This window comes from Astatotilapia calliptera, chromosome 1 (genome assembly GCF_964374335.1).
Source record: "Astatotilapia calliptera chromosome 1, fAstCal68.1, whole genome shotgun sequence".
NCBI classification, from domain to species: domain Eukaryota; kingdom Metazoa; phylum Chordata; class Actinopteri; order Cichliformes; family Cichlidae; genus Astatotilapia; species Astatotilapia calliptera.
In genome coordinates, this window is record NC_137422.1 from 9,476,216 (window position 1) to 9,493,673 (window position 17,458).

The 17,458-nt window shown below is 40.2% G+C and overlaps 1 protein-coding gene across 1 annotated transcript; it reads left to right on the top strand.

Annotated features, from left to right (window-relative positions):
- Nucleotides 1–14,832: 14,832 nt before the first annotated feature.
- On the top strand, nt 14,833–17,060 carry LOC145428924 (uncharacterized). The gene is made up of 4 exons (XM_080301903.1): nt 14,833–14,973; nt 15,893–16,101; nt 16,258–16,435; nt 16,851–17,060. The coding sequence occupies exons 2-4, from the start codon at nt 15,919–15,921 to the stop codon at nt 16,985–16,987; spliced, it is 498 nt and encodes a 165-aa protein (XP_080158029.1). The 5' UTR covers nt 14,833–14,973; nt 15,893–15,918; the 3' UTR covers nt 16,988–17,060.
- Nucleotides 17,061–17,458: the final 398 nt, after the last annotated feature.

The window sequence follows — 17,458 nt, forward strand, 5'->3', positions numbered from 1 at the left end:
ACATATCACATTCACAAGGACAGACAAGGATGTGAGTTCATGATGACCTCAATCTTTGACAACTAAACTAAAAAGAATAAAAAGAGAATCTGATGAATGAACTGATAAAAGCAAAACCCAAATGCATTCTGGCTCTGGTCACTGCTGGCATGCAGAATCAATAATGCAACCTGTAATGGAAATTGTATTTATAGGTGCACAGCAACATAGGATGGGAATTGTAAAATATATATTACATAGGGAATAAAGTTTAAAAAAAAAAACCCAAAAAACCCAAAAAAACATTATTATTAACTTGAAGGGTTAAGACAAACTCTGTCTATCATGTAAAATGTTATTTTTTAATTGTAATCATCTTTTTATTTCACAAATCTTGTGCAGTCTTCCATATTTCTCTTGAATTGGAAATTCAATTAAACCCTTGAGGGTATGCCACCAAGCTCCTTATTCATTCTCATAGGCATTCATTCCCTTAGCTTTCAATTTCTTCCTGCCTTATTTTTCTCCTCGTATTTACTTCTTCTTTTACTCGCTTTCATTTCCAGTAGACCTCTTTCAATGAATCATGAGCAGCCATTCCTCTCCATCTCTCTCAGGACCTTCCCTTTAGAACTCTTTTATTTTCTGTGTTTCATTCAGTAATGTCCAGCTTTGACTTGACTCTGACCCCACAACAGTAGCATGCTCATCTGTATTTGAGAAATAGGTTGATTTAAGGACTGTGACCTCTGTGTCTAACCCTAACCCAGCTCAAAGTAATTAGTCTAGAAATCTGTACCTGTTACAGCTCAGAGAAACCCTGGCATATTTTAGAGAAAGCACATAATGACAAAATATTTGATGTCAAAAAACGAAAAGAATTCAGTTTTATTATTAGCATTAGTATTAATAATCATTTTACTATTATTATTGTTCAGAATCAGAATCAGAATCAGAAAGGGGTTTATTGCCAAATGTTGAGCAGGTTTACAACATTAGGAAATTGCTGCGGTGCTTCAGTGCAAACATAGTGTCATAAATAGCACTTAAATAGTGTCATAAATAGCACTTAAATAGACATGAAAAAATAAAAGTAGGGATAAGAATTAAAAGTGCTACGTAGAAAGATATGTGCATGAGCTATACATGAGATATATACATGAGAATAAGAATTAAGAGTGCTACGTAGAAAGATATATACATGAGTGCAGGTGGTGATCAGTGCCAAACATGGAATGATGCAGTGACACAGCGTAGGGTCATGTGTTAGTGGTGGGAACAGTCATATGGTTATTGTTCATGTGTCCAACAGCAGAGGGGAAGAAACTGTTCTTATGGCGAGAGGTTCTGGTGCGAATGGACCGGAGCCTCCTGCCTGAGGGGAGCAGGTCAAACAGACTGTGTCCAGGGTGAGAAGGGTCAGCTGAGATCTGAGCTGCACGCCGCAATGTCCTGGAGGTGTACAGGTCCTGCAGAGATGGGAGTCTGCAGCCAATCACCTTCTCAGCAGAGCGCACAACACGCTGCAGTCTCTGTTTGTCCCTGATAGTGGCTCCAGCGTACCACACGGTGATGGAGGAGGTGAGGATGGACTCGATGATTGCAGTGTAGAACTGCATCATCGTCCGTGTTGGCAGGTTGAATTTCTTCAGCTGCCTCAGGAAGTACATCCTCTGCTGGGCTTTCTTGATGACGGAGGTGATGGTGGGCTCCCACTTCAGGTCCTGGGTGATGGTGGTACCCAGGAAGCGGAATGAGTCCACAGAGGTGATGGGGGTGTCAGTCAGGATGATGGGGGGGAGTGGGGCTGTGTGCTTCCTGAAGTCCACAATAATCTCCACTGTCTTCTGGGCATTCAGCACCAGGTTGTTGTGGCTGCACCAGGACACCAGACGTTCAACCTCCCTCCTGTAGGTAGACTCATCCCTGTCAGAGATGAGCCCAATAACGGTGGTGTCATCTGCAAACTTGATTAGCTTGACAGACTGGTGGGTGGAGGTGCAGCAGTTGGTGTACAGGGAGAAGAGCAGAGGAGAAAGAACACAGCCCTGAGGGGAGCCGGTGCTGATGGTCCGGGAGTCCGAGACATTCTTTCCCAGCCTCACATGCTGCTTCCTGTCCGTCAGGAAGTCAGTGATCCACCGGCAGATGGGATCAGGCACATTCATCTGGGAAAGCTTGTCTCGGAGATGGTCTGGAAGGATGGTGTTGAAGGCAGAGCTGAAGTCCACAAACAGGATCCTGGCGTGGGTTCCTGGGGAGTCCAGATGCTGCAGGATGAAGTGTAGGGCCATGTTGATGGCGTCGTCTACAGACCTGTTGGCTCTATATGCAAACTGCAGGGGGTCCAGGAGGGGGGCCGTGAGGGTCCTGAGATGGGAGAGAACTAGGCGCTCAAAAGACTTCATGACCGCAGATGTCAGAGCCACGGGTCTGTAGTCATTTAGTCCAGTGATCCTAGGTTTCTTGGGGACAGGGATTATGGTGGAGGACTTGAAGCAGGCAGGCACATGACATGCCTGCAGTGAGGAGTTGAAAATGCCAGAAAACACTGGGGCCAGCTCGTTTGTTATCATATTGTTATCATATATCTGGCTATTTCATTCATTCTTATGGACGAGGACCAATTGTGATAAGAAATGACTGTATAATATCAGTAGTTAGTACACAAACAGCATTCTTCCAAGTGAAATGCAGGGTTGTTTTCTGACCCATTGTTCTAACTTTGTGTTTGTATATATATCCTTAAATGTGACTGTGTGATTTATTCTTGTGCTGTTCTGCTTCTACCTGAAAGTGCTGCAATCAAGTGTTTTTTGATCTCTATCTTTTATACACAATGTCGTTTGCTGGCAATTAGACTGGAGACCAATGGTGCTTACTTTTAATTGGAAACTGCCAATGCTGGTGTCAACATGCCAGTTCAGTGCTGTGCTGTAACTACAAGAGCGCTTGCTGCAAAATTATTGTAGTAACAACAGACATCTCTGTTGTATTGTTATGAAAAAATCTTCTAAAAATGCAGTCTGGGACCCTTTTGTTGGCATATTTTTTCCTGCTGCTGAGGAATAGTTTAGATGTCCATGTTTTCTTTTATGTACATTTTGTTGAAAGAGATAATTTAGTTGTTGATAACGTTACAGATTGTTTTGGGTTTTTTGTCATGCTTTTTTATGATGATAAATATTTGATAAATAATGAAATTATATTTAGATTCCAAATTGAACATAGCACTGATTATCCTTGGGAGAGGACAACGAAGGGATTTGTTTTTTATATAAAACATTGAATCTGGGGCTAGTTTGTTTTCTTGAGTAAGCTAAGTAGGCATTTTAGACATTTTTGCCAAATTTATGACATGGTATTATAAAGATTGATTTGGAGAATTTCCCACAAACCCTAAGTTATAGAACCTAAAAAAACGCAGGCGAGTGGATTTGATGCTCACTGTTAACCTTGGTTGATGTGTGAGTCCCATTAAATGCAATAATAAAGCAACTGAAACAGCTTTTAGTTGAGAAGCTGAGAGAAATTGATTTGTTTATGGGTCTATCCACTGCAGCGGGGGGAGGGAAAGCTAATGTAGAGCTGTGAAGATTCTGTGCTGCCTGTTATGGCTGCTCCCACAGACTCTTCCATTAGGCTGGGGATCTAGGTTAAAGAGATATATCTGACAGGATTTAGAGATGGAGGCAATCCACCTTAGCACGAGAACTTAGACAGTCTACTCTGTACACTGCTCGCAAGCATATTTGACCTCAGACTGCAGGTCATTTGACTTATGTGATTGCTGCTTACAGTTAAGTGTACTATGCCCTGGCCCTCTGCAAAAATGTCAGTTAAATGGTATACATCCAATTATTCCCATGCACAAACACCAACACTTCCTTAACTAAAGCTGCCTCTGTGAACATTTCCATGTGAAGTAATGAGCAAGTCTACAAACCTTGTGAGAGGATAGCGTGTAATGGTTTCCAAAAGCCCTAATTAAGCCACACGGTGCTTAAAAACCATTAACCTGACTATGATGCTTTTGTGTGAGAGAGTGTTTAGTGAGCTAACACAAATGGAAGCGTATCCAGTCCTGAAATATTAGGAAAAGTGTGAGTGCAGGACTGTTGGACTGGGTAGAAAATGGTACTTGGTTTTGGGACATGGCAATCGTGACTAGTGTGACATATGCTTAAAGCTAAAATGCCAGTTTCTGTCAAAGAAAAACCCCTTTACTCTCACTAGGAAAGTCTTAATGAGTGCAGGCATGCTACCACATTACACTGACCAAAGGATATTTGTACTGTTTAGGCTGGATAATTGGAATGCAAATTGGAAGAACAATTTAACAAAGTGTGTACAGTTTTGCAACTTTGAAGGTTTTCAGCTGTGATACACCAATATCGTTCTAGCCCCCTGACCTTTCTCTTTGCCAACTGTTTGCAAATGTTACTGCCATCTTTACCTCCAGGAAGAAAATGATTTTTATTTGTTTTTGGCCATTTGTTGCGTTATTACTGTAGTATTTGATAATGCCTTGTCTTGATTTGAATCTAGGGGTCAATTTATGTATCGATAAATGAAAAAGGCCCCAGACAGGGTATTACAATGTTTTTGTCCAAAACTGGCCATAAATGATCAATGATTACAATGATAATTTAATATTATTTAAAAATGAGGTACCGCATAAAAAGGAAATTGTAAGTTTGAATTCTTTATTTTAGTCCAAGTTTCCCTAAAAGCCCTTTGATGAGGATATGTCTGGGTTCAATAATAACATGTTTCATAGTTAGAATCTCAGTACCATCATACTGACAGATGCCCTTTTGGTAACCTTGACTGTTATTCTAAAAGTAAGTGAAGTAGAGGACATTTTTTTCCTCTGATCTTGATCCTTATAGAATCTGTGCACATGCTGTCTAATGATTCCCAAATAGCTCTTCTGGCAAAAAAAGGGACACTAGTGGAGGAACAGAAAGTGTCACAGAGGTCATCACCAACAAACGAGGGCTGGAGGAAGAGCCAAAGTGGAGGTCCAACATCAGTGGGTAGTATTTTATATGCCTCAAGCACACAATTAGTTATCTCGTTATCTGGTTGTCTTGTCTGATTGCTCGCTGGTTTGAAACTAGAATAAAATAAAGAAAATAATTATTAACCAGCTGTAGGCACAACCATAATTGTTATCCAAAGTTCATCATTGTGTGTTTTAAAAAAATTTTCATGCTTAATTTTCAAACAGAATTATGTTTGAAAGTAATTATAATTTGATTATTTATTTCATCTTATCTGCACAGTCTGGTGGTTTAAGTTGTTCGCTTTTCAAGTCCCTCTGGTCAAACAGTGATCATTAATTTCAGTCCATTGTTATGATTGTTGTGGTTCATTATTTACTTGTAATGTTACGTGACTATGCTGACCTCCTCGCTTGTTACTGTAGTGATTCATTGGTTGAGAGTATAACTGCCTGTGTGTGTCACACCACGACCAGAGTTTTAATGCTTTTTTACACTCGAAGGCTTTTGTAGAAGAAAGCTGATAAGGTTTTCATAACCATGTGCAAATGTGTCAGAGATTGTTCTGACTGGCAAGAAAAAAACACAATATAACATCAGATGAGTTATCTATTGATTTCCACTTGACTACTGATGGCTTGGCACTGCCAAAATTGACTTCTTAAGGCTTATGCACACAAATGACTAAGATTTCATGATAAAATATTACATGCATTTTAAGTACATGCCACCTGGTAACTTCAAGTATATTTTATACAGATTAGCCTTACTTATTTGTTATTTTAGTCACATTGATGTTAGAAAGCTAAATTTCTCAACTTGATTGAAATTCTATTTTAAGTCTCTCCCTCTGTCTATCGTCACAATAAAGATAACCCAACAAAAGAAAGGAGCGTAAATCCTAAAAGAGAGTGGTTTTATAACGACTTGTAACAATGAACAGGACAGCCTCCCACTCATTTCTGTCCTTCAGCTATAACTTAGCAAACAGTGAAGCCTCCACAGAACTGGGACACAAAGAACTGACACACTTAGTCCTAGCAATTTGTCACCCTTGAGTTCGAATGACTGAATGCAATTTTTAAACATGATTGATGTGTATTGTTATTTTTTGTGAGGTGAGAACAACTAAAACTGTTTTGTATGTGTCTCTCATAAACACATCTATGATATTTGCATATTAATCTCAGTGGAAATGGAATGCCAGCACTTATACCATTGTAGATATTTTGAAATTCTTACTACTCCAAAATTAAATCAATGTCTGTTTAATATTTATCAACGGAGATATGTAAAATTGTTCATTTACAGTGCTGTGTAAAATTATTTGCCCTCTTTCTTATTTTGTTATTGTTTTGAATATTTATCACCTTGCATAAATACAAAATACAGCTTTCAAATAATGATTTCATTTGTTAAGCAAAAAGAAGCTGTTTTAAGCTACATGGCTCTGTGTGAAAAAGTAATTGCCCTCTAAATCTAATAACTGGCTTTGCCACACTTGGCAGCAAGGAGAAGGATTGTTTTCGAGAATGAATGAACTGTTAAAGGTCATGCCCAAGCATTTCCATCTGATTTGACTCCAGACTTTGACTAGGCCCCTCTAAAAACTTAATTTCTTTCCCATTTTATAGTGGACTTGCTGGAGTGTTTCAGATTATTTACTCCTGCATAACATGAGTATACTTATGCTTTGTGGTATGAGCTGATGGAAGTCATTTTCTCTCTCTGATAGAGAGCATAATTCATTGTTCGATCAATAAATAAATAAATAAAATCACTCAGGTGTCTATGTCCTAGACCAGGGGTCGGCAAGCTGCGGCTCCGGAGCCACGTGCAGTTCTTTAGTCCTTATACAGGGAGTGCAGAATTATTAGGCAAATGAGTATTTTGTCCACATCATCCTCTTCATGCATGTTGTCTTACTCCAAGCTGTATAGCCTCGAAAGCCTATTACCAATTAAGCATATTAGGTGATGTGCATCTCTGTAATGAGAAGGGGTGTGGTCTAATGACATCAACACCCTATATCAGGTGTGCATAATTATTTGGCAACTTCCTTTCATTTAGAAAAATGGGTCAAAAGAAGGACTCGACAGGCTCAGAAAAGTCAAAAATAGTGAGATATCTTGCAGAGGGATGCAGCAGTCTCAAAATTGCAAAGCTTCTGAAGCGTGATCATCGAACAATCAAGCATTTCATTCAAAATAGTTTTTTTTTTTTTTTGCCTGTCCCGTTTGGCTCTTTTGCCATCAGAATTGTTGTCTAAAGGCAAAGAAAGATGCCCAACGGATTTACTTTACCAAATTGACCATCCCAGCCTTGCCTTAATGGTCCATTTGATTCACCTTTTATTGTTTATTTTATTTTCACTTACTGAATACGGGACAGACTTGACTGGGGGAAAGAAGGGGAGAAAGAAAGAGGGAAAGAGAAACAGCTGAGAAGAGGGACGGGGGAGAAGGGCAAAAGACAAAAACCAACAGAACGGGCAGAAAAAAGAAAAAAAAAAAGAAAAAAAATGCATATATCGATCACCTGGGTCACCTGCTGAGAAAGAAAAAAGAAAACAAGCAGAAGAGAACAAGAGTAATAGAATAAACAACATCACAATGATATATGGGAATATGACAGTAAATACTAAATATTAAACATTATTGTGCAGCACATAAGATCAACAGAACACAGTGTGCTTTGAGGTAGGAGCCAAAAAGGGTGTAGTTTGTGGGTGTGATCACCTGTGTGTACACCTGTGAGCATGGACGCGCTTGTTTTTTGTTTTTTAAAAAGGTTCCTTCATGTAATGATCTGCTAGAGGGTGTGGGGGGGCCACAGCCCCGTCCTCCAGGGCATGAAGCAGGTATGGAGGAGATCAAAACTCCAGACATCCAGAGGCCCCCAGAACACAAGAGACCATGGAAGACCAACAGAGGGGCAGCCGCGCCACTGTCCCAGAAAGAGCTGAGGAGAGTCCCAGATGAGGGCTTACTCAGCAGCCGCGGAGCAGAAGCCAGGGGGAGTTGCAGTGACGCGCCCGTGAGCTCCGCCGGCAGCCAGCCGTGCCTGAGTGACCGAGCCCCAGGCCGAGAGGCCGGGGGCACCCCACCTCCGAAGTGGCCCGAGCGAGCCCCAGGCTCCAGGCCCCGATAAGCGGCCGCCAAGGAGTGAGCCGGTGTGTACCCGGACGCCCATCCCCAGACACAAAGAACCACCAACGCACCGATGTCTGAGGGAGTCCGCCACTGGCAGGGGAAGTGGTGGTAGGGGGAGATAGGCCTCCAAACCTTGGAGGGCCTGAGATGTCCCCAGAGAGGTGGCGCCTGACACCCAACCTGACATATAAACACAGACATACAGGCACACACATATACAAACATCCATTCCCACCCTCATGCTCTCATATGCACTTACTCCACACTCAACCAACGTGGAGACAGACATAAAGAGACGCTGTACACACGATCACACTCCCCAAGCGTACTCTACAAACCGGGTCTAGGTACCCTTACCCCTGGAGGGGGGAACTGCACTCAGACCCAGGTGGTGTTACCCTTTTCCCTGCGGTGGGGGGAGGCAGACCGCCCCGACTCCGCAGCAGCAGGGAGGCCCCACACTCCAGACCGCAGTCGGACGGCCAAAATAGTTAACAGGGTCGCAAGAAGCGTGTGGAAAAACTAAGGCGCCAAATAACTGCCCATGAACTGAGAAAAGTCAAGCGTCCAGCTGCCAAGATGCCACTTGCCACCAGTTTGGCCATATTTCAGAGCTGCAACATCACTGGAGTGCCCAAAAGCACAAGGTGTGCAATACTCAGAGACATGGCCAAGGTAAGAAAGGCCGAAAGACGACCACCACTGAACAAGACACACAAGCTGAAACGTCAAGACTGGGCCAAGAAATATCTCAAGACTGATTTTTCTAAGGTTTTATGGACTGATGAAATGAGAGTGAGTCTTGATGGGCCTGTGGCTGGATTGGTAAAGGGCAGAGAGCTCCAGTCCGACTCAGACGCCAGCAAGGTGGAGGTGGAGTACTGGTTTGGGCTGGTATCATCAAAGATGAGCTTGTGGGGCCTTTTCGGGTTGAGGATGGAGTCAAGCTCAACTCCCAGTCCTACTGCCAGTTTCTGGAAGACACCTTCTTCAAGCAGCGGTACAGGAAGAAGTCTGCATCCTTCAAGAAAAACATGATTTTCATGCAGGACAATGCTCCATCACACGCGTCCAAGTACTCCACAGAGTGGCTGGCAAGAAAGGGTATAAAAGAAGAAAAACTAATGACATGGCCACCTTGTTCACCTGATCTGAACCCCATTGAGAACCTGTGGTCCATCATCAAATGTGAGATTTACAAGGAGGGAAAACAGTACACCTCTCTGAACAGTGTCTGGGAGGCTGTGGTTGCTGCTGCACGCAATGTTGATGGTGAACAGATCAAAACACTGACAGAATCCATGGATGGCAGGCTTTTGAGTGTCCTTGCAAAGAAAGGTGGCTATATTGGTCGCTGATTTGTTTTTGTTTTGTTTTTGAATGTCAGAAATGTATATTGTGAATGTGGAGATGTTATATTGGTTTCACTGGTAAAAATAAATAATTGAAATGGGTATATATTTGTTTTTTGTTAAGTTGCCTAATAATTATGCACAGTAATAGTCACCTGCACACACAGATATCCCCCTAAAATAGCTAAAACTAAAAACAAACTAAAAACTACTTCCAAAAACATTCAGCTTTGATATTAATGAGTTTTTTGGGTTCATTGAGAACATGGTTGTTGTTCAATAATAAAATTATTCCTCAAAAATACAACTTGCCTAATAATTCTGCACTCCCTGTATTGCGACTTGGGAAAATAAATTAGAAGTAGTTAGCTGAAGTGTATTTTATTTGTTACCGGTAGTTCTTTTTTAACTTGTAGTTCTAAATTGGAAAATTATCGTGATATTGAAATATAATATAATAAAAATATAATATTATTTTTTCATCGCTCAAAATAAGAGTCACACTCGCAGAGGCCGGTGTACCCGCCGAAACGCCGTGCATTTATCGAGACTTTCAACCCCAGGTAGGCCAATTATGGATCTTCAGATCCACATTATGTCAGCAGCTGTTCTCCACTGTGAACTATGTTAAAAACAAACACCGCTCACGCCTCACAGATGACAGCTTACAGTCCTGCGTAAAGATGAAAGTGACTTCGTACAGCCCCGATTTGCAGACACTGCGTGCAGCGGCTATCTATCTCTCTCTCTCTATCTATCTATCTATCTATCTATCTATCTATCTACCTATCTACCTATCTACCTACCTCCCTCCCTCCCTCACGGTTCAGTTCGATATTTTTTCGATACAAAAAACTGTTCATGCTTTTTTAATTTGTCATTTATTAAAATTATAAATATATATTTTAACTCAAACGTACAGTTTTTAAATTTAATGTTGCTGAAACAACAAAGTAACAAAAAAATAAATCTATCTGATCGAGAAATCACTCATCTTTGGAAAAGAGAGTTTATTACAGAGAAATGGCTCTTTCCAAAATAAAAGCTATACTATACGCTTCTTCTGGGCTATATTCTCAGCAGCATATTAAACATTTCAGGTCCCCATAAGGAGAATCATGTGCTTACGGCTGTCTAAATGACTCGGGTAAAGTTTGTAGCATGCGTGCTTGTCTTTGTCTGCTTCCACTTGTCTTTACACTACGACAGGGGTTAGCAACCTTTAACACCCAAAGAGCCATTTGAACCCGGTTTCCACGCAAAAGAAAACACTGGGAGCTGCAAATACTTTTTGACATCTAAAATGAAGATAACACTGTATATATTGGTTTTTTTTTTTACCTTTATGCTTTGTATTAACAACTAAAGTAAGTAAAGTTTATTTATTAAGCGCTTTTCACAGACAGGCAGTCTCAAAGCGCAGTACACAAATATTAAAATAAACAATACAATCAATAGACATTATACACAATGTAAAAGATCAAATGTCAATAGTGTAAAGAATATCAAATACGTAGATCAACAAGGCTTGTTTGAACAGAAAAGTTTTTAACTGTTTTTTAAAAGAATCCACAGAGCAACTAAAGTGTGTTGCTTATGAAATCCATGAAGTGCTACAGAGAAAATTAAATTTTGTTAATGTAATTGACACATTTTGAACTCTTAAAGAAATATAACAAAAGGAAAGACACCCAGCTGAACTAAAATGATCCATGTAGCTAACAAAAACTGTTGTGAGCCGCCACCCTTATATCGCCTTTGGGCTTTTGGTGCCTTGACCTGACTTTTAAAAAGTAATTGGAAAAAAAGCACTATGCTGCTAAAACATGAAAAATAGATATTTGCAAAATTCTGCCTAAATATGCATTTTACCTGGTTAATGTGTGTGGCGGGGTGTGGTCTGCAGCGCCGCTGCAGGGGAGACGGACCCACCTGAGCAGAACCCGCAATCACGCCTCGCCACCATGTGCTCTCTCTGCTCTTGTGTTGTCGGGCTGTGAGCTGAAAAGCTACAGCCGGCTGTATGCGTACAGCAACTATGTGTGAAAAGTGGCCTATAAAGAGATGCTGAAAAGCATGTTCATGGAAACATCGACGGGTCTGCCGTGATATGTTTACAATGGGACTTTTGTTCCTGAACCTCTGCGCAAAGCGTCTGCAAATTAGGGCTGCACGAAGTCACTTTCATCTTTACGCAGGACTGTAAGCTGTCATCTGTGAGGCGTGAGCGGTGTTTGTTTTTAACATAGTTCACGGTGGAGAACAGCTGCTGACATAATGTGGATCCGAAGATCAATAATTGGCCTAACTGGGGTTGAAAGTCTCGATAAATGCACGGCGTTTCGGCGGGTATACCGGCTTCTGCAAGTGTGACTCTTATTTTGAGCGATGAAAAATAATAAAATTATTTTATTTTATATTTCAATATCACAATAATCTTCCAATTTAGAACTACAAGTTAAAAAAAGAACGAAACACAAATAAACAGCTAAATATATTTAGCTGTTTATTTGTGTTTCGTAGAAGTATACTTCTACTTTATTTTCCCAAACCACCTGGACCCGCAACCATGTGACTCTGGAGCCGCAGGTTGCCGACCCCTGCACTAGAATGATGTCGGTGTAAATGTGCAGTCATATTCATTGTGTTCCCACTAGTGCTGTCAGCGTTAATCTGAAATGACGTTAACGCCACAACACGGCAAATCTCCCGAGCTACCGCGGATCGCCCCGTGCGTGGGACTGGACGGTGTCAACACGTTAACGAGCTAACTGCACTAACACAGTAGTTCCCACCCATGTAATTGAGCATTGCGTGGCACATCCGACATTACTATTACTTATCACCTGACCAAAGATATGGCTCCCATCAACACTGTGCAAAACGAGGGATTTAGGAAAATGATCAACACCCTAGACCACAGGTGTCAAACTCTGGCCCGTGGGCCAAATTTGGCCCGCAGCCTAATTACATTTGGCCCGCAAAGCCATACCAAATTACTATTAGAGCTGGCCTACTGGTATTATACAGCTAATATATATATTGTTTAGTATGAAAGCTTTGCTTGTTCCATATTCAGTTTTTCAGCAAAACTTGTTTGAGTCCATAAGAAAAGATTCATTCTTATATCTGGAGGAATAAATATATTTCAATAAATATTAGTGTTAGCCCACGACTTTGTTCCAGTTTTGAATTTTGGCCCACTGTGTATTTGAGTTTGACACCCCTGCCCTAGACAAATGCTACACAGTGCCGTCCCGCAACTATTTTTCTATTGTTGCACTACCTGCTCTATACACGCAGCGTCGAGCAACGGTGGAGACGGAATTTCAAGCAGTACAACATTTTGCGGCAACGACAAAACGTGAGACATTTGTTGTTTTTATGTTTATTTATTGTTTTTATGTTCAGTCTCAACTGTTATGAAGTTGATGTGCAGTTAATAAGTGCAATAAATATTTATACTGGAAAAGAAAATCGTGAGAGAATCGTGATCTCAATTCTAAGCCAAGAAATCGTGATTCTCATTTTATGCAAAATCGTGCAGCATATATACATACACATATACATATCTACTGTACATGCATACATCATCTATGTTGTCCCATTTTCTTGTATACACACATGCCTAGAAATAAAGTATTCATATTCAGGATTAAAGAACACATAAATATCTCAGATGGAAGTAAATGTGGCTTTAGCTTAAAATCTTATATCTTCTAGTTAGTTAATTGTTTTTCAGAATTGTACAACAAATATGGAGACAAAGAAGGCATGTTGATGAGCTGGACAAAATGTGCCACACACAAGCAAAATCAAACAAACACACTGTATGGAGATACATTAGCCATGCTGTATACTCTATGTAGAGTCACAGGGCAGTGTCAAACTGGTTGGATCTGAGCGAGACATACATTCGGTAGGCAAAGAGATCATACTTTATTCTTTTTGTACAGAGCAGAAGGTGTCATGATTTTGTAGTGTTTATATCATTTTTTTTGTATGAACATATTCATCATAGTCATTTATGTTTGGGAAAGACTGCAGTTGTTGTTTTCACTGCTAATTATCCTTTGTGACGTGATGTTTGAACAAAGCTTTGATCATTTTGTACAAGTACAAAGAAGGAACACTGCAGGACTCCAGGAATCCAAGTACACTGTGTGTTATTTGATCAAGTTACTTTATGTGTGTGTTTGTATTGCTTGTGTTGGTGGATCATAAATGAGTTGACAGCTTGGGTCCAAGAAATACATTTATTCTTACAATATTTTTGGATAGATTGCTATCTTATTACTATCTTTACTTTTAACCTCAAGACTACTCAATTTACTTTTACTTAGTGTGATATTTATATCTACTTTTCATTTAAGATTGAACAAAGCTTTCTTATGATGTGCAGCAAGAAAGTAAATGTCATCACTTTCTCCTAACGTGATCTATTTGCTGTCTCAGAGATGGATTTGAAACTTACACCAAGAGTTCTGAACTAGAAAATGTGCCCTAATTCCCAGAAAATGATCCTGTATTCCCCCATAACTCCCATAACTTTTGTGTATGTCACATCTTTTGTTTTCTTCTCAATTTTTCTTGTATTTGAACCAAGGACCTTCTTGCTGTGAATCAACAGTACTAACTGTCGTTTCACTGTATTGCCCAACTCTCTTTTTATTGCTTCGGGAAACTAAAGTCAATTCTAATGCAACAACTTACACAACACAGATTTTGCATCTGACAGGAAAATATACTTTTAGTACATTTTTTTCCCAAACGGAGGCTCAAATGTGGCCTTCCAGCCTTCATGTTGATTAATGCTTGCTGCAGTCCTGAACCATCATCCATCCATTTTCTTCTGATTTTCAATTCAATGTCAGCCTGGAGCCTATCACAGCTATGACTGAGAGAGAGACAAGGTAAACCCTGGACAGGTCAGTAGTCTATTGTCTACTATGGACTATGGGGGAAAGTCTGAGCACAGGCAGAGAACCCCTGCAGGCACTCGGAAAACATGCAAACTCCTCGTAGGACAGCAATGTTGAATTTGACAGGAAGATAGTAAATACTTACCCAGATAGCAAGGAGACATTGAACAGATGTTGATTTTCCATCTGAACCATCAGAATCGTCAGGATTGAAATGTTAACACAAAACCAATGTTGAAACAACATTGAAATACTGATGAAACCTGACACTGACATTGAAATAACATTGATTCACTGTTGTTCTGTCATCGTTGATTGTTGATCTATTTATAGTTGACAAGGTGACAACAATCACGTTGAAAAACCAATGATTTATGGTTGAGCGGGGAATTGAAGCTGCCACCACTTGGACTATTCCATAGCACCCCTCTCAGTGGTACATCCCTCCAGGTAACCATTGTCTTGTACAGTAGAGCGGGACATTCGATTTACTCTCAGCGGAATTGACCGGAGAAGGCATCAGTTCATGCACTGCACTGGCCTGCACCACGATTAGTATAAGGTAAGAATGAATGAATTTTCTTCTATTCGTTATTTCCACGGTCGCATTTGAATAACAGTAAAAAAAAACTGGTTAATGTACAGTTTCGGACAAAATGTGGGAGCCCGAAATCGTGTCTATTACAATCCGGCAACAAGTAAATTGCACTGCGAACAAAGTCTATCAACAAAGAAAACATTTTCGTTTCATACTTTTCTGTTATATTCCCTTACAAAACTAGCGTTAACGCTTCGAGGGTTCCTTTGTTCTTGCCGTCGCCTCGGCGCTTGACCCAGACTTTCACTCTGTAGTTGCTTTTTAGCATAGTACTACAAAAAAATTGTAAATCTGTGATATATGATTGATAAACGTAAAGGTAACTGTATAAATGTGTTCAATGACTTTGTTACTTTTAATGATTGGTGAGCACCCGCTTCGATTCGCACTCAATTCAGACTTTATGTTGCACGCTCACCTAACTTTACGTTGCACGCTCACCTAACTTTACGTTGCACGCTCACCTAACTTTACGTTGCACGCTCACCTAACTTTACGTTGCACGCTCACCTACCTTGCGTTTGCACCTTTTGTCCACACGTAAACTGTGTTTTCATTAACTGAAAACTGAGGCTATGTCCACACGTACACGGGTATTTTTGAAAACTGAGATTTTCCGTTTTCGTTTTAAAAAATAATCCCGTCCACACGTAAAGGCAGAAATGAAGGAAAACGCTGCTAGGAACATGCCAAAGCCATTCACACATAATTCACGCACTGGTGATGGCAAGCTACATATACAAATATCAAATATATGTGAGTTAGAACAACTTATACTTGAATGCAGAATGTTACACCGTCACTTATGGATATATTAATTTTTTGCCTCTCACTGCTTAAGCCATTAATCTTTCTAGAATTGTTTTTTTTTTTTTTTAAACAGATGCGACCTCACAAAAGATATTAACTATGCTGTCAGACCTGACGAGAGCTGTGAACGAACTGCGTGATGAGGTCAGAGCCATCCGCAATACCGGCTGCAATGATTCGGTAGATGCTGGGGTACTGCCTCTGGATTTGCCCTTGCACAACATGGAGGACCTAAACAATGCAGAGGCAGCTCTTCAATCAATAGAGGCAAATAAGGCAATGGTAATTATATAAAGTTTATGTACACTTTGTAACTATAAAGTGTAATAGCTGTGATTTAAATACATAACAACGGCCTGTTGATTAAACACACAAGCACTTGCATACACATTTAAGACATGAGACACGCTAATTCCATCTATTGAAATGTGTCTATAGGTGAGACGCCTTGCCTTGATTGGAGGGACCACACTGGAGGTGCGAGTCCGCCGTGTAATGGCTTATGCCATTACAAACGAGCTGGCCTCGTTACTAAACTGGGCAGGGAAAAAAACCAAGGACCAGACAAAGCAAAAAAGGGCATTTAAAGATACAGCGCTCTGCAAATGCATATTTGGTAAGTTTTACCGTTTTTTTGCTATATTACTTTGTCTTTCTTAATAACAAGACTTTCATGTCCGGTTAATCTGGAGATGGAGTCTTTGGTCTTTGGCTTGTTTAGTCCTTGGGTTGTAGTTTGTACAGCCCAAGGACCCCATGTTTATTTTGTTTTAAAGGATACACGGCACACTATGCTAAGACTTATCACTTTTTCCGCTCATAGCTCTTTGGGAATCAAATGCAGCAGTTTGCAGATTTACACCTGGTGACTTTCATGTTTATCAGCCTAGGAGTTTACATACTTTCTCCCCGCTGAAGACAGTTACAGTGGGGCAAAAAAGTATTTATCATGTGCTATAACATGAGCTTATTCATGTGCTCTAATTCACTTTTTTTGTTTGTGTGTGTGTGTGTGTGTATTTTTGTCCTAGATGGTCTGACGCAGCAGTTAGGGGCAAACTCTATGTCCGAGTTTGTCTTTGCACAAGCAGTGCAGAAATGGCTCCGGTACGCCCCAGATCGTTTGGGTGGTGCAGGACGCACATCATGCATCCCCATCCCGAAGTAAAAAATTACAAATTTATGTTAAACATAAATGTAAATAGAAAACTGTGTTTTAATAAAGTATTTAGCAAACGAAACATATGCCTATTGACCTTTTTTTGTTTATTTTTTTTCTCTGTTACATCACATGCAATGCTTTCTTATTTTAGGATAATAATATTGACATGATACATCGTGAGACTTTTGTTTTTTATAAAGGGTGTCCAATTTGAGGAATAAGTACAATTATGTGTTTAGGTGGTTTAAGTATTGATGGAAACATGCAGTAGTTTAGTATTGGTTAAAATACCTATAAAGAGAGGTAGATTTCCAGTCATGATTTAACTGTTGTTTTAATAAAAAGCAACTGTGCGAAAGAGGTGGAAAATCAACATCATAGCTCAACAGTGTTTCAATATCAGAATCTGACATTGTTTCAATGTCAACAGTATTAGAAAATACAACGTTGAATCAATGTCAGGTTTCAACATTGATT